General features: G+C 38.3%; 3 protein-coding genes across 6 annotated transcripts in view; 1 reads left to right on the forward strand and 2 right to left on the reverse strand.

Moving 5' to 3' along the window:
* The window catches only part of kdrl (kinase insert domain receptor like), a 47,621-nt gene extending 34,270 nt beyond the window's left edge, over window positions 1–13,351 (reverse strand). The window contains exons 1-2 of one of the 2 annotated variants that reach the window (XM_079630329.1): window positions 13,320–13,351; window positions 574–670 (exon numbers count right to left, since the gene is read on the reverse strand). Coding sequence is in view for 1 of the 2 variants with exons in the window: in XM_079630328.1 (XP_079486454.1) it covers window positions 574–670; window positions 10,509–10,578 (167 nt within the window). In the remaining variant the exon portion in view is untranslated. Of the gene's footprint in view, window positions 1–573; window positions 671–10,508; window positions 10,999–13,319 lie in introns of those variants that run through there. The other variant, XM_079630328.1, reaches the window with a different exon arrangement.
* Window positions 13,007–22,649, forward strand: tex11 (testis expressed 11). Its single transcript, XM_079630340.1, has 29 exons — window positions 13,007–13,161; window positions 13,386–13,507; window positions 13,714–13,798; window positions 13,988–14,067; window positions 14,257–14,337; window positions 14,482–14,601; window positions 14,785–14,865; window positions 14,991–15,076; window positions 15,685–15,742; window positions 16,016–16,111; window positions 16,203–16,284; window positions 16,374–16,452; window positions 16,538–16,689; window positions 16,821–16,906; window positions 17,387–17,524; window positions 17,635–17,737; window positions 18,365–18,489; window positions 18,636–18,721; window positions 18,807–18,860; window positions 18,943–18,983; window positions 19,056–19,130; window positions 19,226–19,296; window positions 19,387–19,503; window positions 20,275–20,347; window positions 20,458–20,607; window positions 21,189–21,297; window positions 21,419–21,539; window positions 21,895–22,062; window positions 22,410–22,649. The coding sequence occupies exons 1-29, from the start codon at window positions 13,134–13,136 to the stop codon at window positions 22,479–22,481; spliced, it is 2,739 nt and encodes a 912-aa protein (XP_079486466.1). The 5' UTR covers window positions 13,007–13,133; the 3' UTR covers window positions 22,482–22,649.
* A 1,611-nt stretch (window positions 22,650–24,260) lies between these two features.
* dlg3 (discs, large homolog 3) overlaps window positions 24,261–25,833 on the reverse strand; it is a 96,652-nt gene continuing 95,079 nt past the window's right edge. For all 3 annotated transcript variants that reach the window (XM_079630331.1, XM_079630330.1, XM_079630332.1), the window contains one exon: window positions 24,261–25,706. In XM_079630331.1, the coding sequence (XP_079486457.1) occupies window positions 25,600–25,706 (107 nt within the window). In that variant the 3' untranslated portion in view covers window positions 24,261–25,599. The remainder of the gene's footprint in view (window positions 25,707–25,833) is intronic.

The raw sequence follows: 25,833 nt of genomic DNA on the forward strand, positions 1-25,833 counted from the left end.
CTTTTGTGGAGCGTCTGGACTTGTTTCAAGGGACTCGTACCTGAGCGCTCTGCATCGCAAGTGCAACAATGTAGTGTACAAGGTGTGCTACCGAAGCAAGTTTACTACATCAAAAACATTTACACATCCTTATTAATCAATAAGTTGCCCCAGTAGTAATCATAATTAGAGTGAAAAGGGAATTATTTGTTGGAATTTTTACTGCCTCTAGTGTTCATTTCATCTGGAAACTGCAGTGAAATGTTGTACATCACCCTTGGACAAGATCCACAAGTCACATCAGCACTAAACCAGCACTAGTCACAGTAAAATGCTTGGAGCAACATGGAAATAACAGGTGTAAGCTGGTAAGATGGTTTTCAAAGGGCTAATTAAAAAAAGGACAGGACATGAATCAATTATTATGAATTGAGCTTCATTTATTCTCTCTGAATATTGGAATGCTTACTGGTATAATATCTTTTTTAACATATTTTGTGGATGGGTAGCGTACAACGACAAATGAATACATTCAGATGCACAGAACATTCTGTGTGTGTTTGTGTGAGATGGGACAGTAGATGGGCACGGTACCTGCAGATGAGCGTGAGTGTGCCACCAACATGCTGAAGGCGTGTGTCTTCGGCAGGAAGCAGCTGTGGTTCAGACAGATGAGATCCCTCTACCAACCCTACAGAAAACACAATACAGCACAACACACAGTCAATCAGAGACACGCTAACATCACAAGTGCATCACACACAAAGCTACAATGTGGTCAAATCTAACAAGTTTCCACTTACAAAGTCACTCTTGAGGGTGAGTGAATGACATACAAGATGGGTATTGCAGTTCTCCCTGGAGAACTGTAATACACCTACAGTACAAGCATGAGGGTAAATCTATGGTTAAGCGGACCAAAACACTAGGCAATTACGAGATGCAACTTTATAAGAGCATTCCAGTGTGATTTAGAGACTCTGAATTAGAATGTTATGCAATAGCCTTTCCGCTTCCATGTGGAGCTCCAGAATCCAGCTCAGTGCAGTCTAGTCTGTGCTGGACAGGTTTAAGCTGGCAGAGATGTGGAAACAGTGTGTCTGAGCATGTGTACACATTCTAGAAGCCAGATGTACAGCTGTGCCCCCCGCAGAGGGGTCACCTCTGTCAGCATGTGTGTGAGAGAACAAGGCAGACCCAGATGAATCAGATGTCCTTAAACACATCCTTCACATCAGTCAGTCCTCTGCATAATGCCACCTTTTTATACTCTAATAATGAGCTTCATTTAACTCAGATCTCTTGAGATCTCTTCGGTATGCTATTATTACAGTGAAGGTTCACTGCTGGTCTGGGGCTAGGTAAAGCTGATGATAGGAGCCATGAGTACGCTGGGGACAGGAAGTGCTATCATTCCCTCTGCTGCCCAGAACGGTTGACAGTCATCTCATAAGTGATTTCCTTCTTTTGAACCTACTCCCTGACCGCTTTGTGCTGTGGCACTGTAATGCAAGTTATTTGTGTTGCCAGGCAAAAACGATATTTTGATTTGATCTTCTAGGGAAACCTTGTCTAACAAAAAGACCAGATTAGGGTATTTTGGTACAGACTGGTTTATGCTGGTCTAACTAGTGGACCAGCACACCAATGCTGATCACCAGTTTTTCAGCCTCACATGGAATCGTAAAAAAAACTAAAAACAGTGCTCATGCATGAGACACTAAAAAAAGCAGATGTGGCGCAAAGGTCAAACATTTTCATCGAGCGCACATTTACATTGAAAAACACTTTAAAAAAAAAACATTCAACACCAGTGGAGTGGAATGCAAAGACATTTTATTGTGGACAGCTTCAAGGTTTTTTATTGTTTTTCTATGTCTTCGCGGATATCTTGACTTTTTCAGTGCCTCATGCATGAGTGTCACGTTTTTTAAGTCGCCAAATGAAAAGAGGTGTGAATATCTAAATAGTTTTGGTAAGTAGGCTATTTGAGTAAGAATCTCATGTAGAACAGTCAGATTTTTACTTAAGATTTTAGAACGGAAAGTTTTGTAATACAGCATCAAGCTGCTTTTAAAAAGATTTGTGTATTACAATCAGGATGATAATTGCATTATGTTCTCTTCTAATCTACACCCACCTTACTTGACAGTCTCATACCGGATACCATGAAGTCAATATCAGTACATTATCTGACCAATAGCAAAATTTAGTTGGCTTAAAAACACAGCTGCATTCACCAGAATGAACTTACCACACCAACACTGCCACTTCATATGAACTTCCTCTTAGTATGCTACAACATCATTGTTGTTTCACAGTACAAGGTTAGTTAAGGGGAGCGGATGTAGCCGGAGATTTTCACGCAAAGTACACACCTCTATCAGCTTGATATTATCCCTCTGCCCAAGAGACATAACCAGACATAACCACAGCTGTCATATAGTCAAAAAATAACCTCCCCTACGGTGACTCTCTTATTGCACTGGAAGCTTTTTTTTATACATCTGTTCTGTAGATATTTGGACATCTTCTGAGAGTTGTAGAAGATTTACATTTACACATGAAATAAAACACATTAAAAATGTATTTACTGTAATGTTGGTGTCAGACAGTAACTTTATGCAGGTCCACCTTCCATCTCAGACAAACACAATCCATCATGAAATGTTTATTTCCTAAATCTCATATGGACAAAATGTACAACATATGTTCATCACTCATTCTCGTCAAGATGTTTTTGGAAACACTGTACATCTTAATCTGTAACATCAGAGTTAGAACATGGTGCTGCTTCCACTGTACTGAAAGAGAGATATAAGTCAGAGTGAGTCTAACTGGTTTTGACCGCTCTGAAATATGTGTTTACCGCACAGAAGCTTTGCTCTGATACCAGATACGTTTTATTGAGAATTATAATTAATTCCTGCTGACATCCAAATATACGTATTTCCCTCGAAGCCTCATTCACAGATGTACGCCTGCACGCAAACACATACGGTGAATCTCATCCTATAAAACCCAACAACTCTCGCTGTCTTCACAGCTGCCCTGTTCAGCAGGGGCTCCCAGCAGCCCACTTAAGAAGAACACTTTCTCATAAAAACCTCTTGTCTCTGTCCCTGTACACCCACGTATTCCCACAGCACAGAGACCCCCACCTGCCCCTGATGTCTGCCCAGTGCTGACCTCAGCGCGGCACTTTGCCCCCCTCTCCAACAGCTGTGGACTGCATTCCTCCATCACAGAGACTGAAAAATGCCAAAAATGAGGCTTGTTTTGGTGCTTCAAGGGGCCTGGGACCTGGTTTCCATTAAAGCCTATTAAAAATAAAAGACAACCATGGAAGCATGGAAACAAGCACTGATGCTACGTGCGTGGGTTGCCATATTCTGCATGGTTAGCCTACGTGGTTCTCGTGCGAAAAAGTAAATGACATGTCACTGTCACAAGGCTCTGTTCCTCTTGACCTCCCACAATCATACAATCAGTTAATCATGGCATCCCAATAGATGTTTGTAGTTTTGTGAGGGAACAAGAGAATCTTCAAGTCTTTCACAAAGGCGATTGGTTTAAATGTTGAGTGTGAGATGGGAGGCGCATAAAACTCTAAATTAAATCAAAATGATGTGTGGGTTTTCCATGGAAAGCTGACTTCTGAAGTCTATAAAAATAATAACAGCATTGCCTTGGAAACATTTAAACCAACAACTGTTTAGCAACCAAAATGTGGCATTGGTCCCTGGTGGATGTTAAAAAACCTGGAACTTATGAAGTCAGATGATGTTTGAGATTTTTTTTATACAGATGCAATTCAATTTACTTGTGTACTGTCTTTTGTACAGAGGAAATCCTGTCGCTGCCCAGTAAGCATTGGTCATAATATGCGGAATTCCCTACTCTGTGGCTGGTACAAGACTGCCTGTGTTTTCCGTCCACCCATGTGATGCACAGTGCCAGTAAAGCGGTCTCTGAGGATGGGGCAGAGGGAATCTTTTTTGAGCTTACACAACAATAGTAATTCATTAATCCTTTAACCTTGCTGCAATATCCATTATGATTTCAAAGCTTTACAAGCAACGAAGGCTTCTTGATAAATAAAAATAACGTCAAACAATAGTAAGCATCTCCATGGGCACAGAACCGAACATCAGGCAACCGTTGAAGGCGACCAATTGCGTTTCTTTCCTGTCTTTTTTGAAAGAAGACAAAGTACCCTTTTGGGACATGTAAAATGTCTATTCATATCTATTTAAGCTGACTATGAGTTTTGACAAAAACATAATGTTTTGTAATATCTATTGTATTAAGAACCTCCAAAAAAATGGCACATAACAAAACAAACTGTCCTAACAACTGTGACTATGTTTATATCATAAATCATGTAATGTCTGGTAATGCCAGCTTACCGCCAAAATAAACCCAGACAGATCAGGTCTTGTATTGTTTGTTTTGCGGTAATGACTGTCCATCTGTATGTTATACCAGTAATTATGTCTGTTTGCCAAGTAAAAAAATTACATTGGAATAATACAAATATTGGAAATATTGATTTGAGTTTGTTAGTATTATTATTATTATATGAGAAGACAGAGATGTCACAAGAAGCATGGAATAAAAAAATATTTGACAGTAAAATTACACAAATTACCAAACAAAATCGTTTCGAGTATTTCAGAGAGCCTTGTAATAACATGGTATATAATATGTCTGCTTATAAATTTACTATAGCCCTAATTCATGTGGTCTGACAAAGGTGATTATTCTGCCTCTAATTATAAAGCTTTTACATAATATTATTTGATGATTAATTATCATCGGTCCGGACTGTCACAAAAACAACAGTAAAACAAATTCACGTTCAAAAAGCAGACTTAACGGTAAACTCTTCACAAAACTAAAGACCACCCACTAAAAAAAGTTGCTACTACACCTCCAACTGTGCTGCCTGCCTTCTCATTCATTGAAGTGTTCTCTTATTGCAAGTCCCTCTGCTACAACTACTGCTCCCTGCCAAGCCGCTAGGTTAAGACAACAGCAATGGAGAATGCAGGTTTTATTAGTTCCTGGATTGGTCTTTGGAAGGTGACCGAACACACCGAACACACCATGGACGAAAAAACCTATACGACCTATACGAAAAAAAAATAATAAGATGGTTAATTAAACAAAAAATATCTAGCTAAACTGAGTGGTAATTCTGGTCATATCTGGTCAAATATTGAAGCGATAGAATATGACAAACAAACCCAAGAAATAGTAAGTGGATTTGAATCCCATAAGCTCCCACAATATGTTTTGGAGCTCGGGGGATTTTGCTGTTCTTCATGCTGGAGATTCTCCTTGAAATTGCAATATAACACAACATGGGCAGCCATCACATTTGTGTGTCAAAGGGAAAAGTCAACTTGGATGAAATACCAAATGACAAAAAACACGGTACAAAAATGTCCCCAAATCACACTGCCTGAAGTTCTTTATCTTACTAATTCTGACAAGTTTGTGAGAAGAGAAACATATCAACATAAATTTTAATGGAGTACTTTTAATGTTTCATGAGGGGGAAAATGGAAAAACGAAGATTGCAAACGTAAAGAAAGCAAGCAAGAAAGCACACTGCACAGTCTATACTCGTGTGCTACCCCACCGCTGTGGGATGAGTGGATGAGCTTGAATTGCACTTGGCTGACCCCTACCTACTGTATTCCTCCCAACATGCACTGCTGCTGTTCAGTAGGAACTCTACAGTTCTTCCTGAGCTTGAAAAATAAAACGTAATCCAGAAAAAAAACTCACCGTAATCAAGTTCAACCCAGGCACTACACAGTCTACAGTAGTACATGTTCAAAGTATTATTTTGCCACCCATATTCATAGTTTATAGTATTTAGGGATGCGCTGAACACAAACAAGGTGCAAGTAGAGTTTCTGAAACTACTTTGACTGATGCACATAATCTGTGCATAAATATATATTTTTAAATGCACTATTAACATATTTCACTGTGTGACAAAGGCTTAAAGCACACACTGTAATCAGTACACATCTACAGTTTAGGTTCTGTTTTGTCCAGAAGATTAATTATCATTTAGATTAAAATGTGGTTCACTTTCTTTGTGTAAACACAAAATTCTGTCATGAAGCTCTAGAAGGCGCAGACCAAAACAGTAGGTCCTTAACTCAATCTCGCAATTACATAATTCTCTATAGGGTACAGCTGATTGGTTCCTACTGTATCAGTAGCCAATGAGCTTGCTGCTCATCCTTGAAATACTTGGCCAGCATTTGTAGCAGTTGCAGTGCTTTCAGAAACCCTCCATCTTTCCCAGCTCCACCTGTATAGATTTGCTACAAGTAATTATTCATGTGTTATATTGTACAGCAGCAGCATGTCTTACTTGCTCACAGCAGTGTGTCATGTATTGGCAGTAGCAAGTCCCATACTTGCTCTGCAGCAGCAGCAATGACCAACAACGCAGAGAGTTGTTGTGACAGAAATAAGATTTAACAACTATTAAAGAGATAGTTCACCCAAAAATTTAAACCTGTAAGACTTTCATTCATCTTCAGAACACAAATGAAGATCTTTTTGATGAAATCTGAGAGATTTTTTGTCCCTCCATAGACACTTCAAAAGGTTCATAAAGAGATCATAAAACTAATCCATAGGAATTGAGTGGTTTACTAAACAATTTCTGAAGAGACACAATCACTTTATATGATGAACAGATTGAATTTAGGCTTTTATTCACATTAACATTGATCAACTCATACACCAGTAGTGCTAAACTGAAGCTCAAGCATGTTCACTTGACCTGTGAAAACCAATGAGGTTCATTCTCGTGTTGCGCAGCACTTTTGAGCTTCCGCGAGAACCAATGAAGTTTGTTCTCGCGTGTCAAGCAGGTTCAGTGGAGCTTCTGTTAATGTCCGCTGATCAATGTTTTTAGTGAATAAAAGCCTAAATAAATCTGTTCATCATATAAAGCGATTGAGTAAATTGGACTAAACCGCTAGACTCATATGGATTAGTTTTATGATCTCTTTATGAACTTTATGAAGCGCCGAAGTTTCGGTTGCATATAGCTGTCTATGGAGTGACAGAAAGCTTTCATATTTCATCAAAAAGATCTTCATTTGTGTTCTGAAGATGAACAAAAATCCTATGAGTTTGGAATGACATGAAGGTGAGTAAATTATGACAATTTTTATTTTTGGGTGAACTTTCCCTTCAACTTTGTGATGGACAACTCCTGAACAATTTATGGCCATTACCAAGACTTTATCTGTTATGCAGCATAAATGCATTCAGTCTGAAAGCACAAAGTGAGCCTGCATTGCAGTTACTGTATCCTTTGCCTATGTGCTGCTTATGCATGCAATGTGAAACAGGCCTAATTTGTCAAGCCAGTAATTAAATCTTTTTTTACTGTAAAGTTGTGATGTTCAAAGAAGCCAGTACGAGACGAGTGCGCTGACACGTATTCAGTGTGTTCTGAAAAGTAATGTAATGCGGCGGGTTCTCAGATGTGTAAAATTCCTGGAGTATTTTCACCTTTAAATGGTCCAGCAAATTTTGAAAACAGTGCCTTGGGCAATATCTGGATCGTTTCAAGATGCGTTATATCTACACAGTGGCATTATTGAATATTTCTCTTACTTAAAACATACTTCCTTCTCATTCCAGTAAGTAACTCCTAACAGCCAAGTTAAGATGTGTTTCACTTCTCTAAACGTGTAAAGTTTAACTTATAGATCTAGTGCTGAGCTTTGACTAGTGACTCTGACTCACCTCGTATTTCTTATGCACTGTAAGAGTTTAAATTTGATAAACTAGAAAGAAACCGTTAATACTTAAGAAATCACATGGGTAATAATTTCACAAAATTGAGCTAACAAAATGTTTGATACAAACATCTGAGATAATCATAATGCCCCACCACAAATCAGTTAACATGACAGAAGTGGCAAACAGCTATTGTCTTCATGCCCTATTTCTGACTAATGGATTAACCATACACCCCTGACATATAAAATATAATGGCATGCCCTTCCGCTCTACCATTGTCTTTAGGTGGGACGACTGACACACATTTGGAGTAGAGGAGCAAGCAAGAAGTCTGGGGAAGGAATCTTTACTCAGCGTGTCACATTTCCGTGACCTCTATTGCCAGAACAATTCCAGGGTACCTCCTGCCTCTCCATCCGCTTCCTTCATGTGTCTTTCCCACGCTCGGCGTGAGGACAGCGAAGGAAATCTACTTGGAGACCTTGTAGACAAAGCTTGAAGACCCAAAAAGTCATGGGGGGAGCAGTATTTCCTCTGTTTGGATGAGAGTAAGAGCTTCTGTTTGTTTGGACAGCAGGACGAAGACCTGTATCTGTAGTGCACAACTGTTATGTCACAATGAACAATGGCATCCACCTTTTACTATCCATCTTGTTATAAAGAGCTGCAGCCAGAAAACCAAGCAGCCAAGTGTCAACAATATACTTTCTCTTGTAAACACATATTGTCTTCTCAAACTCAACAACACTAGAACTGGAGATGTGCCCAAACTACCCATTTACGATAAACTGTTTTGAATGTTATCAAAAAACACACCTGATATTTCCATCACAATGTGTTCATTCTTTGAATAACTCAACTAGTCCCATGGGGCTAGTTGAGTTATTCAAAGACACTGACAATTGTCAGTCAGAATTCACTGACACTGACCTACTAGCCCATTCTTCATAACTAGCTGTGGAGTCGACCATTAACAACAAAATTTAATAAACAAAATTGACTAGCCTATATGATTGGGGTCCCCATAATTGAGTAAATGTCAGTAGAATCATTTAAGCCCCAGCAAGGATAAAGCCTCTCCTGCTTGCTAAATGAGTGCTTTAGTTAGTGCCAGAGTGCAGAGAGCTGATGGTTGAGTCTCAAAACCCAGCTGCCTATAGCTAGACAAAATGTGGGAACCCCGAACAGACTCTTATGATGTATTTGGCACATATGCCACATCTCCAAAATGCTACACCAAAAAAAAAAAAAAAAAAAAAAAAATCTGAGTAGGCTAGGTAGGCAGCTCGTTGGGTTTTGAGAAATAACACCCAAGTAGGCTACCTTATTTTAAAAACTCATTTAAACTTTTTTGCGAAGCCAATCTAGCGCTCCGTAAACCACTCTCTGATCACGTGACTCCATGAGCCAATAATCAGAGTTGTTCCCTGCACTGCGCAGCTTAGTTTCTAGATGTAGTAAGTAGACTATGCCCCGGACTGGACTAAACAAAAGCGAAGCGAACTGGGCGAGAGAATGTGTCTGCGCGCGAGCGATAGTGCGCGAGAGAGACCGAGTGAGACTTTTCAAATAACAATGACTCTGAATTTTATTCACCGACATCGGGATGTTGTCAGTGAAGTCATGCTACCACGAGAGCTGTGGAGAGGATAATGGCATCTGTGAGGAAGATGGTTATGTACAGTATGTCTGCAAAGACATAAGAAAATGCAGCATAACATCTGACTAGCCTGACTAGGCGATGTGACGGTAGCCTATAGCTACAGGAAATGTTAAAGTGTGTGTGTTTTTTTTGTGTGTGTGTTTTTTTGTCAAAGATGTTATAATCTTTAACAAAATTATTGACATTATTTGACAAGCATACGTACACATACAAAAGACAAGTCTCGCGCAGTCGGATAATAGGTAGGCCACCTAATAATAATTAGGCTAAACAGAAGATAATATAGCCTATCTAGTCTATCCTAATATTAATTATAAATACAATGTATATAAAATATAAATAGGCTACAATATAAAATAATAATACATTATTTATTTTTATTTATTCTTTAAGGAGATGCACTAGATTTTGGTGAATAAGAGGACCTATTTTATTTTGATGCACATATTTGTACATTAGCAGGAAATGTAGCACAATATGGATTGACAATAAAATTTGTTTTGGTTAAAATAAACAAATAATCGTGATAATTAATTAATCGTGATCTCAATATTGATCAAAATAATCGTGATGATCATTTTGGCCATAATCGTGCTGTGCACCATCATATTTGTCCCCATCTAATTTCTACAAGATAGGCTAACGTGTTTTCAGAGTTTCTTCTCTTCAGCAGTAATTACATGTAATATCTAGTAATTATGTAATTAGTAGGTCTATAAAGTGCAATGAACTCATGACTGAAGGTCAATGACATTCAAGTTTAAATAATATAACATTTTAATGAAGAAAGTCCTCATACTACTGTAGTCTAAAATTAACTTTCAAATAACATCAGAACAAGCCATAAACCTAAATATTAATTCAATGCAATAAGTGATGTAATTGTAATCTAGCACAACACTAAAATGTTTTCATCATTACATCCGCATTTGTTTCAACAGTATCCATTTACTTTGCAGATCAGGATGAGAACTAAACTTCAACCCGCATCTGTACAGCAGCCGCCCAAAGAAAGCAATACATTGTCGCGTGCAGCTTCACTTAAAGCGCAGAGAAATGACAAAAAGCGCACACTTACCACTTGACAAGAAATTAAAAAGCAGCTGAAAAGTGAAGAAGCCTCTGACTGAGGGTTGAACAGAAGTCATTTCGCCCGTTAAAATAACGTGCCGAAAGATATTCCGTATACTGTCACTTTATATTTGATGTGGTTGTTGTAGTCCACCTGGACTGAAATGTCTCTTGATGTCGAGTTATATGCGTATAGTTCCCGTTGTTATGACAGAGATTGTTCTTTCAGTGATGCCTCTATAATAACACGTCTCGTAGTCTCTCAGTGACTGTAAAGGTATCGCACGGTACTGCGCCTCTGCCCCGGTACAAACACCAGTGGAGCAACTCCAAACTACTCCCGAGGGCAGGTGCGACGTTTGCGCTTCCTTCCTAAAACGGAGTGAATGAAATTTAAGAAACTAGACTCTATACAGAAGGTTTAACAATAATATAACAATGAAAACACTAATAATGCCAACCGACTGATAAACCATCCCACTACCTTTGGCTTTTCTGCCGGGGTTTTCCTCTTGAAGGCTTTATATGAGTGAAGCGAGGACGGAAGGACGCAACGTCACCATAGTAACTGCAGCGATACTCCTAGTGCATTTCGCGCGCACTTTTCCTGCCTTGACTTAAAAGATATTGCTTAATTCAGATTCTTACAAGACAGAATATCTTTAAGTAGGCTAAATATTTTTCTGCTCTTTTTGTCCGCTTTAATGAAAGGAGTAGCCTATTTCATCTCAATGAAATGTCCCACCCAAATGGTTCTATGAATGTCAAGACGCTTAGCAAGCAGGCATATTTCAACTGCATTATTTTAACCAAACTCCATCGACCCCCAGGGAAGAGTACCTAAAATATCTAGGTTCAAAGGTAAACAGGCATTGTCTGATAACATATCAGACAAAATACCTTGCAAAAACATTTACAGGGTTTATTTTTAACTCAAGAAACAGGATGTGCAGCTAATTTTATATCAATGTAAATAATAACGGGGCTTCTTTTCACCTTCCAACACCCCATGGTGAATGGATGCACCACAGACTGTTTGTCTTTTTGATGCTACAAATGAGGACACGCTCCCCGCAACGTCTGGCAACACATTGTCCATTGATGTGCTTCCATCTATACCACTTCAAATGCACAGAATAAGATGGTCAATCTGTTAGAGCAGAAATCAAAAAGTATTGTGTCAGCAGAATACAGTACAGTTTAATACAGTTTGCTACTGATGAGGTATAATGTTAATGTTACGTTTTCTTGCTTCAATATTGATTGGAGGATAATGTGATTATAAGGGTCACTGATAACAGTTTACGGTTACTTTTGTGACTCAAAGTGAAGGTGGCTGTTAATGTTCAGGTTTTAGTCATCTCAACCTATTTTGATGAGGTTTATATATTTGATGCCATTTATATTTAATAAATAATTGTATTCTGCATTATTCTATAAATAAATTAATAATTAGTTATTATATAATTAAAAATGCCTGTATTTTTGTTTTATAAAGAAGCTTAAAATCTTATACAACAGTACTTTTTTGAGGAAAATCCTTTAACCAAGACATTTCTGGTGATGTTTCCTGGTTTGGCAGCAGAGATCTGATATAGGTATCTCTTGAATCTACTACAAAACAATGTTTATCTAGCAACTAGTGAATTTTCTACCAACGTAGAACTATTTTTAAATCTGGCACAAATGTATAAATGTCTGTTATTTTAATATTATTTATGTAGGCCTAGCTGACTTCAGGAAATATTTGTACATCTCTCTGACCACTTGTCACAAGAATCATGTTTGTTTTTTCTTTCTCCTGTGCAATCAAGCCCTCTGAACTGATCACACATTTCCCTCAGGCCAGCGCGGTGGCTAGATAAGACTCAGGCAGAAACAATTGCTGGAAGCCGCACACTGAGAGGAGTGGGCTTTTAAGACATCTTATTTTTGAATCTAGTGCAGTGAACACAATAAGAGACTTCACAACCGATTCTGTGTACGCAGCTTGAGCTCTTTCCTTCAGCTCAACAATGACCTCCCCTGTTAAAACAAAAACCCCAGCATTATCATCAACGCATGCTTTCTTTGGGGTGAATGAGGTTCTAATACCACAAGGTGATGGATATCATGCTTAAACAATGCTATTATACCATAAGGTTCAAACCTTTCAACAAGGACAGAGTTGAGAATTCTAAATATAGGCTATAGCAGCATGTACGCTTGAAAACCGTAGTTCTTCAGTTACCTGAAATAATTAGGCTACTTACATCTGTCCTTTGGGATATTTCATTTTATATTATTTTTATATTTATTTGATCTTTTGCACAGAGCAAATTGTAACCTACGATGTTACTAATTAGCTTTATTGTTGTAGCAATGATAAGCTTTGATTTACCACGCCCATAAAGCTGCTTAAATCTGAATATGAAATATTTGAAGGAGAGGTGAATTATATATAACCGTGTGTGAGACACCACCTTGTGGCCACACAGCAGTATTACATTCGGAGTGCAGCGCGCGCGTTTTGGCGGTGGACGACGGTCGCGAGAGGAGCTTTTCTGTCACGGTCACACAGAAATACTGACACAATATAATTTAAATTACGTTACTCTACTTGTGTATTAAAATACACAAAACGAACAGTAATATGGAGCAGTTTGCAGTCAATGTAAAAAGTAAGAATAGCCTATATTTTGTGGTAATATGAAGATATGTGGTAGTTATCTAACTTACGTCAGGGATAAGCTATGATGCAGGTTAAAACAAAATAATGAATCTCTTATGGATATTATTAGTCATTTTAGTATAATCTGTTTGAATTATTTCAGTTTACCTTGCCATGAAGTGATTTAACACAGAAGCTGTTTCGTGTTTGGAGGTTGACTGTCTTCTTTCACAGGTCTGTCAGAGAAGCTTCTCCACAGACAGGTCGATTCAAATTTAGATGAGGTGATTGAGGCGCTCTTCAAAGAAATATTAACTCTAGATGGCGCAGCACAACTAACGTTACAGGATTCGCAGGTATGCCAACCGCAGTTAAAATCTACGGAAGCCCTTAAAGATCATGTGTTTTTTTTGTGTGTGTTTTTTATGTCTTATGTCACTATCACGTCTTAATTTTCAATCTCGACATACTGTAACATTTTTCTTCTTTTTATGTTAACAAATAGCTTCCATCTGGTGATTATACTTAGATATTGAATTAAAAAATGTATAATTTTTTGTAGTTGGAGGAAATCGCCATACAGTTGTGGAACTGGGCTGTGACCAAACGTGTTGGCTCAACTATTACAGAAGAGCAAAAGGCCAAAGGTCTTTCTGTCTGTCTCTCAGTAGTCTATCTTTCTGTTTGTCTATTAATGGATCTGGTTGTCAGTCAGTCTTTCTGTCTTGTCTGTTTTCTGTCACTATTTATTTCGTAATATACTAACAAAAGAAAGTTTTAAGTGTATCCCCAGATGTTTTCACAGATGTTTGATACACTACAAACTCATGTTTCAGTGCGTCATGTGGCATGCAGACTTCTGCATTTATGCGGGCCTAATAACCCATCCGAGACTTTTGTTCGCAAGCTGATACTGGTTAGTCTCTCACTTGTTCCAGCTGTTCTATTTGTTTAGCCTATACTAATTTAACATTCATACATAAGACAGTGATTGATGAAGGGGTTCATGTTAAGGCACTGTAGATTTGTTAACTTCCATAATTTGCGCATGTTCTTGTCTTATTTTATTGTATATCACTAAAACACTGAAATTTCTGTTCCTCAGATGGCCAGTAAAACAGGGAGAACATGGCTTGATTGTAAACAACCCAAACTTGCTGATGTTTTTTTGAGCATGGCTGTCAATGTACGTATGAAGGCATAGAAAAAAATCAAGAATTTAAACAAAGATAGAGTAATTGGATATTGGAACATTAAAAATACTAGTAATGTTATTCAAATTCTTAGTGACTGTAATTTACAAGAAACAAAGAATATGCTACTTTCACAGAGCCTGGAGACTCTTTACAGCAGACTAACTTCCCATGGAGATTGTGCAGAAGATATAAACACACCAAAGGGAGACATAGAGAAAGACTTGCTGCGGATTTTGTCTTATCAAGCTGAATCTGTGAGCAGAACTGCTTAGCATGTGCAGTGACTACGAAGCCTAAAATTAACAAAGCCTAAAATTAATATGCATATATTTTTTCTTTGAGAGAGTTAAGAGCATTTTTTCCCCTTTTTTTCCTAAAAAAATTAAGGACTTTCCCCCCCCCTCAATTTTAAGTTATCTTGTGTGTATTCTGTATAGGCAGTTTCTCAGGAGCAACATCAGGAGGCAGTGTCATGCATGCAGCGATGTAAAGAAATGCTTCTCCGTCTCCCTAAAGAGGTGAACAAACTTGTCGTCAGCATATTTAGTGGTGTCATTGGTTTATTCTGATTTGAGAGAGAGAGATTTAGAAAATACAGACTATAAAAAGGAAATACATTTTTTTTGTGTGAAATCTCCTTTAGACTGGAAATCTCTCTCTTATCTGTTACAACTTTGGGGTTGTCACTTACAGTCAGGGAAAGCATGAAGAGAGCACATTTTGGCTCAGGTAGGGATGTCTAATATACATTATCGTTCAAAAGTTTGGGATTGGTATGATTTTTAAATATTTTGTAAAGAAATATAGTATAGTTATATAGTAACAGAATAAAAAATACAGTAAAAACAGAGTAATATTGTAAAATGTTATTACAATTTAAAATAACTCCTGTGATGGCAAGCCTGAATTTTCAGCTGACAGTCTTCACTGTCACATGATCGTTCAGAAATCCTACTATGCCGATTTCTTTTTATTATCAATGTTAAAAACTGTTGTGTTGCTTAATATTTTTGTGGAAACTGATACATGTGTTTTTATTAATAGAAAGTGCAAAAGAACAGCATTTATTTGAAATAGAAACCTTTTGTTCAATATAAATATCTGTACTGTCACATGATACATTTAATACATCCTTGCTGAATAAAAGTATTAATTACTTTAAAAACTTTTGTAATACTACAATATAATTAGTATTCATGTCATTGAAGTAGTGTACTTCACTTTTATACACAAACTTTTATGTTAGATGGGATTAATTTTACAGCCCTACCATTAAGAAATGTTTCCTTGTTTTGTAAGATTTTCCACTTAACATATATACTTATTATCCATTTCAGCCAAAGTTATGATATTGGCAAGATGAATGTGAAATACTCACCAGGATCAGAAATCCAAGTAAGAAATATAAGTCAAAACCGATATACTGTGGGGTCAAAAGATCTGAGACCACTAATGAAAATGTTGCATTTAGAAAAATGTAATAATTTTTTCACATTACAAATTATTTTATCAGCATAATAAATGAGTAAAAAAAACATTCACAAACATTCACATTTAATGTCCATATCCTACAACTGTCTGTTTATTTCATATTTAAATAGAAATGTTCAGTGTGGTCTTTTTTTGCATTAACTGAATGCATTGTAATCTTATTTCCCATTCCTCCAGGCTAAAGTCTTGAGACTACTTGCAACAGTTTATTTGGAGTGGGACTGTCAGAAGTACCTGGAGAAAGCTATTCATGCTGTGAGCTTGGCTAATAAGGTAAAGCATTTCTATTCTAGTGCAACCAGTGTCAAAGTACACCAGATTTGGCTGTAGCACACACCATACTGTTTTTCTTTCTTTTTTTCAGGAGCATATGCAGTTGTCAGGCCTCTACCTGAAGATTCGTATCTTAGTGAAAAGCTGTAGCCCAGATGATGCCGTAAAATCTGGTGAGCCCAGTTACACTGCTGAAATCAGTTTGTGGATAGTATTTTTCCACCCCACAAATGTTTCCCTTCCTTTTCCCACGTCCTGTCAGGGTTGTCCGAGCTACTGGACTGTGAGGTTCCTCTGGAAGTGTGCTTGAGCACAGTAAAACTGCTTGTGAACGAGAACAGGTATGGTCTCTCGTCTTTCTAAACAGGCACCAAAAAATCATCTTCTTGAAACCTGTGCTTCAAATTTAACATGTTGTTGTTTCAGGGAGCCTCTGGCCTTTGACTTCCTGAAGAGGGTGTGTCAGCACTTTGAGTCGTCTCCTGAACTGGGCTCTGCTCTGCTCATGCATATAGAGCTGCTGCTGCAGCGGGACAAAGAGCTGCTGGCCAAGCAGAAGATCGAGGATGCTATCACTGGTACTCAAAACTTTTTTTTACCCAGTGAAGTAACTGAGTAGTTTTCATTCTATTTTTGTCATCAAGAATGTGTTTCATGTTGTTTTATTAAACGATTCTAACTGAGTTGTGTGTTTACTTACTGTTTTTAGGACATTACACTGGAAAACAACTAGCACCACAGACTCTATCATCTCTCCACCTTCTGCTGTGGGATAGAGCTTCCAAAAACTTTGAAGTATTACATAAAGTTTTACGTTTAATGTGTACACCTCCCCTCTCCCTCTGCATAGCTCTTTTTAAATAACTACCAATCAGAGTACTATTATCTCTATTTAGGGGTCCATGCATTTAAAAAAAAAATGCTTTTGAAAGAAGTCTTTATGCTCACCAAGGCTGCAGTTCTTATTATCATAACTGATGAAAACAGTTGTGCTGCTTAATATTTTTGTGAAAACGCAATATATATCTTTATATCGCAAACTATTTGTTATCATATTATTTTAATTTATTATCATTATTATAAACACACTGGTTCATAGCGCAAATAGTTTTGCCGTGTACTGCGTTTTGTTGGTCTTGTAGTTAGCAGCTAATGAACCGGAAGTCTCGCACATTCAAAGAAAATAGCTTACTGCGAAATAAGAGGGATAGTACTGTGTTTCCACCATGATCAAGTAGTTGTGATTTCTGTCATGTTTGTTGTCTTCTTCCATAGGCCAATAATTATTCTGAAGCTCTGGAGTGGTATAACTACTCACTGAGTTTCTACAAAGCAGGCGAGTTGGATCACAACCTCGCTAAACTGCAAAGAAACCGAACCTCCTGTTTCCTGAACCTGCAACAACTTGACAAGGTAGTTGGCAAAATAATGAAGGACATCTCATTACATGCACACAAGTTTATGTACAGCACTTTTACTATGTTTGTTGTAAAATTTTGCATATTATTAAAATCTTTTTGAAGGCAAAAGAGGCTGTAGAAGAGGCAGCAAGGATTGATCCAAACAACATTTTTACACAGTTCAACATCTACAAGATCGCTGTCATGATGAACAATGCAGAGAAAGGTAATGGAGATGAGGAAAATTAATATGTGTGTCTCAGGAGTCTCAATGTATTTTTATTTGTAATATATATTATTATTTTTATTTTTTGCGTATATATATATAACCATTTAAATATATTAACTCCAAGGACTTGTACCTTACATACGCTACTGTTCAAAAGTTTTTATTTTTTAAAAGACAGTATATAAGACATATAATGTTATATATTTATATTTTAAATAAATACTGTCCTTTTGAATTCATCAAAGAACCCACTTTTTTTTTATCATGGTTTCAAAAAAATATATGAAGCAGGACAACTTTTTTGAACATAATAATAAGACTAATAATACAACTATTTTGATAATAATAAGAAATGTTTCTTGACCGCCAAGTCATCATATTAGAATGATTTCTGAAGGATCATGTGACACTAAACACTGGAGCAATGATGCTGAAAATTCAGCTTTGCATCACAGGAATAAATCAAATTTTAAAATATAATCAAATAGAAAACAATAAAAGAAAATAAATCCCTTTTGTAACAGTAGTGTACACATAGAAATCACCCCCAGAAATCACTATAAATTGACTTTTTAATAACAGAACTTTTGATATGAATGTCTGTCTTGAATGTGTGTGAATAAGCTGCTGCGTCTCTGAGAGAGATAGGCGCTCTGGCTCAGACTCCAGTCACCAGTGAGGACAGACTGCTAGTGACCGAGAACGCTGCAGCAAACCTCCTCAGCCTGGCAGCGCAGATCGCCCTTGAGGTTGGCATGTGACTGTTCTCTTACTATTCTGTATATTCCTCCACAATAATGGTTCAAGGCAGCAGTCACTGTGCATTTGGAGAGGTTAATATGCCACATAATTGTTAGTACCTCGGATGTACTTCAGCAGTGATTTTTCACCACAGCACGAGCAGCAGGAAACAGCCATCAAAGCCCTAGAGTGTGTGTGTGAACACTCACAAGATGTTGCTCAAATCCTCACTGCCTTGAGGTCAGTCACACATTCACTGTGAGCTTTAGCACATAATACTTACATCAGTGTACAGAAACATCATTTCTTTATCTTTCTCACCTAGGTGTTTAGTACGACTTGTTCTTTCAACAATGGAAAACATTAGTGAGGAAAACAGGTTAGTAGATCAATGGTGCAGAATTCTGACATTCAGCAAAAGCTGCGTATCTATGTCACACTTTTATCTATTATTAAAACAGGAATGCCAACTTGGACACCCTCTTGTCGTACCTAAAGACAGGTACGTTTAACCCTAATCTTTCATTACACTGTTATGTTTCTCTGCATTGATGTATGCGTATTGCATTTACAGCTCTACAAAAAGTATCACAAATCAGCCGTATTCAAGGCCAGGGAGCAGAAGAGGCCAACTGGTTCAGGAGAATTGGTGCTTATTCTTAAACCTCTTACTGTTGAGACACATATAACTATTTGGTGGTTCTGTTTGATTGGCTGTGTGTATGTTTTGTCTTAATAACTCAGCGTGGAACTCAGCCCTGCAGTGTGAGCACAGTCCTATGAGGATGAGGGATTTCTTTCTTCTCTCCTTCCAGGTAAGTTCAAGTACAGTTTCTTTTAGGCTAGTTTATAATCATCTAAAATGAATCCACATGAGATGTCTGATGTGCTGTCTGGCTGGGCAGCTGTCACAGCTGTGCGTCCCAGACCGCGCTGTGTTGATGGGGCAGAAGACGTGTCTGCTGATGGCTGCGGCTGCCTCTCTGGAGATCTGCAGGAGCTCGGATCACACTGAGCAACAGGTGGATCACACATTCATTTTCACCTGACTAAACATTAACCAGTAGGTAAGAGGCGTTTTGCTTGCTTTCTATGGACATGATGAAGAATGAAGTATGAAACTTGACACTACACAAATTCAGAACGTGGACTGAAGTTGTATGTTTAAATGCACAATAATATAAAGGGTTTGGAAGTTTCTTAGTGAAATTCTAAGATTGCTACGATCCCTCCACTTGGGCCCCCATTGTCCACAACAGTATTTAAAGGACCTGTTTTCTATCAATTAAATGTAAGGAGCTTTTAGGAGCTGAATATTCTTCAAGGTGGTTCCCTCTCTTTTTAACCAATGAATTTTCGTGACATACAGGATAATAAGGGATTTTTCCAGGTATATAAATCACACTTTTAAAATTAGGCTCCCTTTTGTCCTTTTATCTGATTCTTCAAAGATAAGAGTTGGGGAATTAAAATAAGAAATATCTTGCTGTAGCTGATTTTAATGTAAAAAAAATAATGATCTTTAGATGTGTGTCTTGGATGTGTGTCGAGGGGGCTGCAAAATTAAAATATAATTTTTATATAACATTTAATATGTACATAAAAAACAATATTATTACAAAACAAAACATTTACAAAAATAACATATTGACAGCCCTAGATTTTGTTAATAAAAACAAAGCTCATTTCAAGCAAGGTTGGAATTAAAAAGGTTGAAAAGCATTTATGTTCTCTGATTGTTACCACGACTAACCAGCAGAGGGCGCAGTGTATAATATCTGCTGTGCTTTCAGACTGAGCTGCTGACCCAGACTCTAGAGCACATCCAGCTCTGTAAAGAGATCTGGATGACCATCAGAGCATCAGGTGTCACATATACTATTCTTCTTCTTTTACAAATGCAGAAGTAAGTTATACCCCGTTTTTCCAGAATAACAAGGATTGTAAGAATTTTGGTACTGTCTTTCCTCAATTAGGCACTTCCCCTAAAGACAAAACAGACACATTATTGCTGCTCTATGAGTTTGAAGCCCGGGCCAAATTAAATGATGCCAAGCTTGACAGCGTGCTCGAATCAGTTTTGGAGCTGGATCACATTGAGCCCAAGCTGTTAGAAATGATCGCAGGTCAGCTTCTCCAATCATTACCCCCATTTTAAAGAATTACATATTTCAATCATTTATGGGCGGTGAAATTCTGACTGCATGTAAATAAACCTTTCAAAAGTTTGGGGTCTGTACGTTTTTTATAAAAACATTTTTGAAAGAGATTAATACTTGTATTTAGCAAGGATACATTCAATTGATCAAAAAAGAATACTAAAAAATGCATCAGTTTCCACAATAATATACAGCACAACTGTTTTCAATAAAATTGATAACACAAAAATTTTCTTGAGCATCAAATCAGCATATTAGAATGATTTCTGAAGGATCATGTGACACTGAAGACTGGAGTAATGATGCTGAAAATTCAGCTTTACCATCACAGGAATAAATTACATTTTTAAATATATTCAAATAGAAAAAAGTTATTTTAAATTGTAATAATATTACACTTTTTACTGTGGTGTGATCAAATAAATGCATCCTTGGTGAGCATACAAGACTTCTTTCAACAACATAAAAAAAAAAAAAAGACAACCCCAAACTTTGGAAGGGTAGAGTACGACAGGATGCTCTGATGGTCCTGTACTTTGTGTCTACAGCCTTGGCGATGGAACCACCAGCCCATTTCCCCATTCTGTGCAAGAAGGCACTGAGGATCACCCTGTCTCTACACAGAAAACAACCACAGGTCGACCTCACACACTGCAGGTCAGACTAGCCGAGTGTTTGTTACTTACACAATGATGTTACCACACTGATAGATAACAAAAGACATCAAATTGTTCCTCATGTGACACACACCTTATACATATTTGTGTGTGTGTCACAGTAACTGTTTACACAGCCTGATTCAGCTGACCCTGCCGAGCGGTGTGTCCGAGTTGCAGCCCTGCGTGTTGGAGGAAGTGTGGGGCTACTATGAGCAAGCTCTTTCCATCATAGCCACTGCAGTGAGTTGGTTACGTTGACTCAGCAACCGTCCGTCACACACGACCCGCTGCAGCTCAGCCCTGCAATTATCCCCATCTTTGAAAGAATCTCCTGTTTCTGTCAATGGGCTTTTAGTTATGCCTCAGTTAGCAGATGCTCCATTCACCAGCCTCTTCCTGCCAATTTGGATGCTAATTTGAAAATATCGCCCGTATCCTTTATCTTGGACTAGTGTTGCAGAAAGCTTGCATAAGCATCAGGGTTCAGTCCTAAATGTGTGACCTTCATGACACTATCAATATGAAGTTGCATTATATAATTTTACAGCTAGCGTTTAAATTTAAATATCTGATTTCTCCATTTGTACCGTCACAGCCCGAGGACTTTCCAGAGCTGGAGATCCTGTGGCTGCTGACCCGAGCCTGGAATACGGGAATCCTGCTGTACAGTCTGGCCCAGTACCCCGAGGCAGAGCGATGGTGCGGGCTGGGAATGAGCTTCCTGCAGCACCTGGGCTCCCTGCAGGACAGCTATCAGACTCAGGTAACGCCGCTCCACAGCTGTTTGTGCAATCGACCTAAGGTGACGGATGTCATTTTCATATTCTTCTTGCCTCAAGTCAGGTGTGCAAGCTGTTTTTCCTTTTTTTCCCACCTCATTCTGAGGTTTAATTAGAGCAGCAGGAGTAGTTACAGCTATGTAGGTAATTCGAGCAGCATACAATAAGGAGGTTTAGTTCAGCTAGTAGAGTTTAAATGTTGGCAATAATTCTGCATCCGAGTTCCAGGAATTCACAAGATAATATTCATTAAAAACCTTTTGTTCATGTTGGGTTAGTAAAAGAAAATGCAGCAAGGTGTGAATAAAATACATGAAATGTGACTCCCCAGATGGCGGGTCTGTACAGTGAGGTGTTGGACAGGCTGGATAAAGCAAAGAAGAATCTCATTATTGAAGAATGAATGATGGCAGCTTCAGTCGCAGATGGAGATCTCAGGTCTAACGGCACGTGTTTAATATGTAGTGTGAATTTCTGTGCATGTTTTTGACAAGCTAAGAGATGTACAATGCATCTGAGGGTTTGTTCACACAGTTATGAAATGTTCAAAAAATATAATTTTTTGTATTCATTTAATCTGAAATATATATATATATATATTTGGCAGTATTATTTTATTACCTGTCATTCGGTTATTTGTTTGAGCTGTCCTTGGTTGACTAGTTCAAGTCAAAACATCTGCATTGCGATACAAAAACAAATAAAAATGCATGCATTGAAATCGTAACAGAGTCACATAGTTTATTTCCAAACAAATAAACTCTTGTCCAGTCCAGAAAAAGAAATAAAACTAAACAAAAAAATAATAATAATAGCTAGGACTGTGTTCCCTCCTGACCAGGATATAAAAGAGCAGTTTTCCTTGTGTCCTGATAGGTTGAACCACCTGTAATCATGGGGAGGACACTACTGTACAATCAAAGGGTTCATATTTGCAAGCACTTACTGCACAGGTGTGCTGTCACATCAACAACTCATAATCACTCAAAAAGACAAACCAGACCCCTTCCCTCCCCATTTCACGCTCATTAGTACGCCAGAGCTGCTGATTCAATCCACTTCATTAGAAATATAGTACAATGAATTAAAATTCTTTGGGCTTCACCAACACGGCTGACCAGCATCAATGGTGCGAACGGTCAGCCGTTGTTCTGCTAGTCACCTCGGAGGACCAGATCTATGATAAATGAGTAATTTATGCTCCTGGTTTACTTTAATATCACTCTACGGGTTGCTGTCCGCATGTCTTTTTATATATATTTTTACATTTGTTTTTCATCTATACACTCAGACAATTTCCACAAGATATCACAAGTAGACAGGCCGTATTGTAGGGAAGCTGATTCCCGACTCGCTAAAAAAAAAGTTCCGATAGGCAGCTGTAGATATTTTTTTCTATAGAGAAATACCAACATTACGGCACATTTGTATGGAAATTAATCTCAGAATAAATTCAAAGTTTACTTACCTGACATTTGTGATTTATAAAACATGTTTGTCCCAGTTGTATCACACATGCATGAAGCACAAGTGAGGGGGGATATTTACACTTTACAGCTATCATACCCATTAAAACAGTCTGTAAGCAGTTTATAAATGGCTCTGTTCCCTTCGATTATTCCCTGAACTCTGGTTTTGACACAGGTATGACAGCTGATTTCGAGACGCTTGGCAGGTGAGCACACCTGTTTAGAAAATGCCTGCGGGGCAGGGGGTGAGAGTGGGCCCAGGAACATCCCTCGCTTTCCGCAGGATCCAGACTTCTCAATACAGAAAGAAAGAAGCGCCTTCTTGAGGGAGCGAAGAGATCGAAGGAAGTACTGTACTAATGTATCCTTGAGCACCGTCCCATTCCATCACGATTCCGTTCCTCCAGCTGAACCCAAGGGCAACCACAGACATAGTGCTTACAAAGTATTTCAAATAAAAAAAAAAGGACTAAATATTTAGAATACACAAGTATAATATATCAGCATGTCTGGGTGTTTAGTTAGAGGAGAGGAAATCCCTTTGAGTTCATACTTGCTCTACACGGTCACAACACGATTGTGGCCCTTTTGTTGCATTTAAAAAAAGAAAGAAAAAAAATTATCCATCAGATTCCTGAGCTCGCCAAGCTCGCCCCAGCACAAGGCTCAACACAGTGAAGTAAACATCAGCCCGGAAATAAAGAAGAAAAAAAAAACGTTTAAAAGGTGTCATAGCAAATAACAGATTTAATCAAACCATCGTCGAGTTCTGGGGAAAACGGTCAATTTCAGGCCTCACTAACGCTTTAATATCAAGAAGGACATCCAATACAATTATTGTCTTGATTCTACCCGTTTTAAGGCTGCGATCCAGGGCAGCTAACAGGACAGTACCTTGTTACCGTTCAGTCTGAAGAGAATATAGTCATGGAAGGCAGAGAAAGTGCAAGTGGGCTGTCTGCTTTTCAACAACTCCAATGGCGGCCAAAATTGGATTTCGCTTAAGACAAAAAAGATTTGCAAAAAAGGATTTCACAGAGGTAAGACACTTAAGTCTATTGCACTCACAAGTTAGGCCTCCAATAGGATGATGGGAAACTCTCACAAATAGCAATAAAATCGAGTCTCCCGCTAAGCACTGATCGGTTGAATAGTGTCATTCCCCACCACGATTGACAGGAATTTTACAGAAGCGTTTATTCATCGTAAGGCAGTTTGGTGCTCTGCAGAGAGCCCAGTTACACCTCTCTACCCCCATCTTTAATACAGAGCAGCTAAAACCACAAGAAAGAAAGAACACAAAAACCCAAAGACAAGTAAATGAAATCTAACAGCCCTCCAAGTAGACAAATCTAGTGAAGTGTAAAATATGTACCGTATCATTTCATATTATGTAATAAAATCTCTCCGTAGGATTTTTATTTTCCATGTGATGTCAGTAATATAAATGTATAGACTCGAACCCCGTTTTCCATTTTGTTCTGTCTCCGACCGTGTCGCCATACAAATTGGCCAGGCAGCCGATCAAATAAAGCGAGCTGGTTTGTGAGTACTGAAGATCACCGTCAGTTTTGAAGTTTCTCCTCTTATAAATATGAGCAGTGACGGTACCATCACAGGCTTGATCTGTATCTAGTCCTTGTAGAAAACCTCGCACAGCATCCGCGAATGTCTATTTCAATGAAACCGAATGAACATATACAAGGTTTCCACTCGTGTCACCATCTCCGGCTCCCCGTTCTCGCTTTAAGACATTCTCATCATCAGGTCCATCCGAAAGCCATGAAAGGATTCGCTCAGGTTTCCCTTTTTTGTTTTACATGACAAAAAATTTCTTTAGGAATGGCATTTCCAATCTTGAATGGAATTGCTGAGAAACTCATGCAGGGGTGTGCACAGTCACAGTAATGGTGATAAGACGTTTTTCATTTGAGGGTAACATAATGATGACACTAAAACTTGATATGAAACATATCAGTGAAAGGGAAGGAAAGGTGTCAGGTGGAAGTGGGTGTAGGGGGTCAGGCGGAGGGCTCCATGGAGTCAGCGAGCTCAGAGCTTCTCTGCGGATGGGATCCAGATGTAAGGGCCTGACTGCTCCTCTATGATCAGCTTGATTTTATTATAGATCTCGTCTAGCGAGTCACCCTGGACTATGGCTGTAGAGAGAGAGAGAGAGAGCAATAATCATACTACTGTACTGGTAACTCTTGTTAAACAGTAACATGGGCTGGACTAAAAGATTTCCCCTGAATACAGTTAAGAGAAATCACATGATGGTGGTAA

The sequence above is a fragment of the Phoxinus phoxinus genome, assembly GCF_949152265.1.
Source record: "Phoxinus phoxinus genome assembly, chromosome: 12".
Lineage (NCBI taxonomy): Eukaryota > Metazoa > Chordata > Actinopteri > Cypriniformes > Leuciscidae > Phoxinus > Phoxinus phoxinus.

Bases quoted from the DNA above. Each gene is read 5' to 3' on its own strand.
- tex11 (XM_079630340.1), top strand. From the start codon at position 13,134: ATGGAGCAGTTTGCAGTCAATGTAAAAA. The intron at 13,799-13,987 runs GTCTTTCTGTCT...CTCATGTTTCAG, and splicing joins AGAAGAGCAAAAGGCCAAAG to TGCGTCATGTGGCATGCAGA. The intron at 15,077-15,684 runs GTAGGGATGTCT...TATCCATTTCAG, and splicing joins GAGAGCACATTTTGGCTCAG to CCAAAGTTATGATATTGGCA.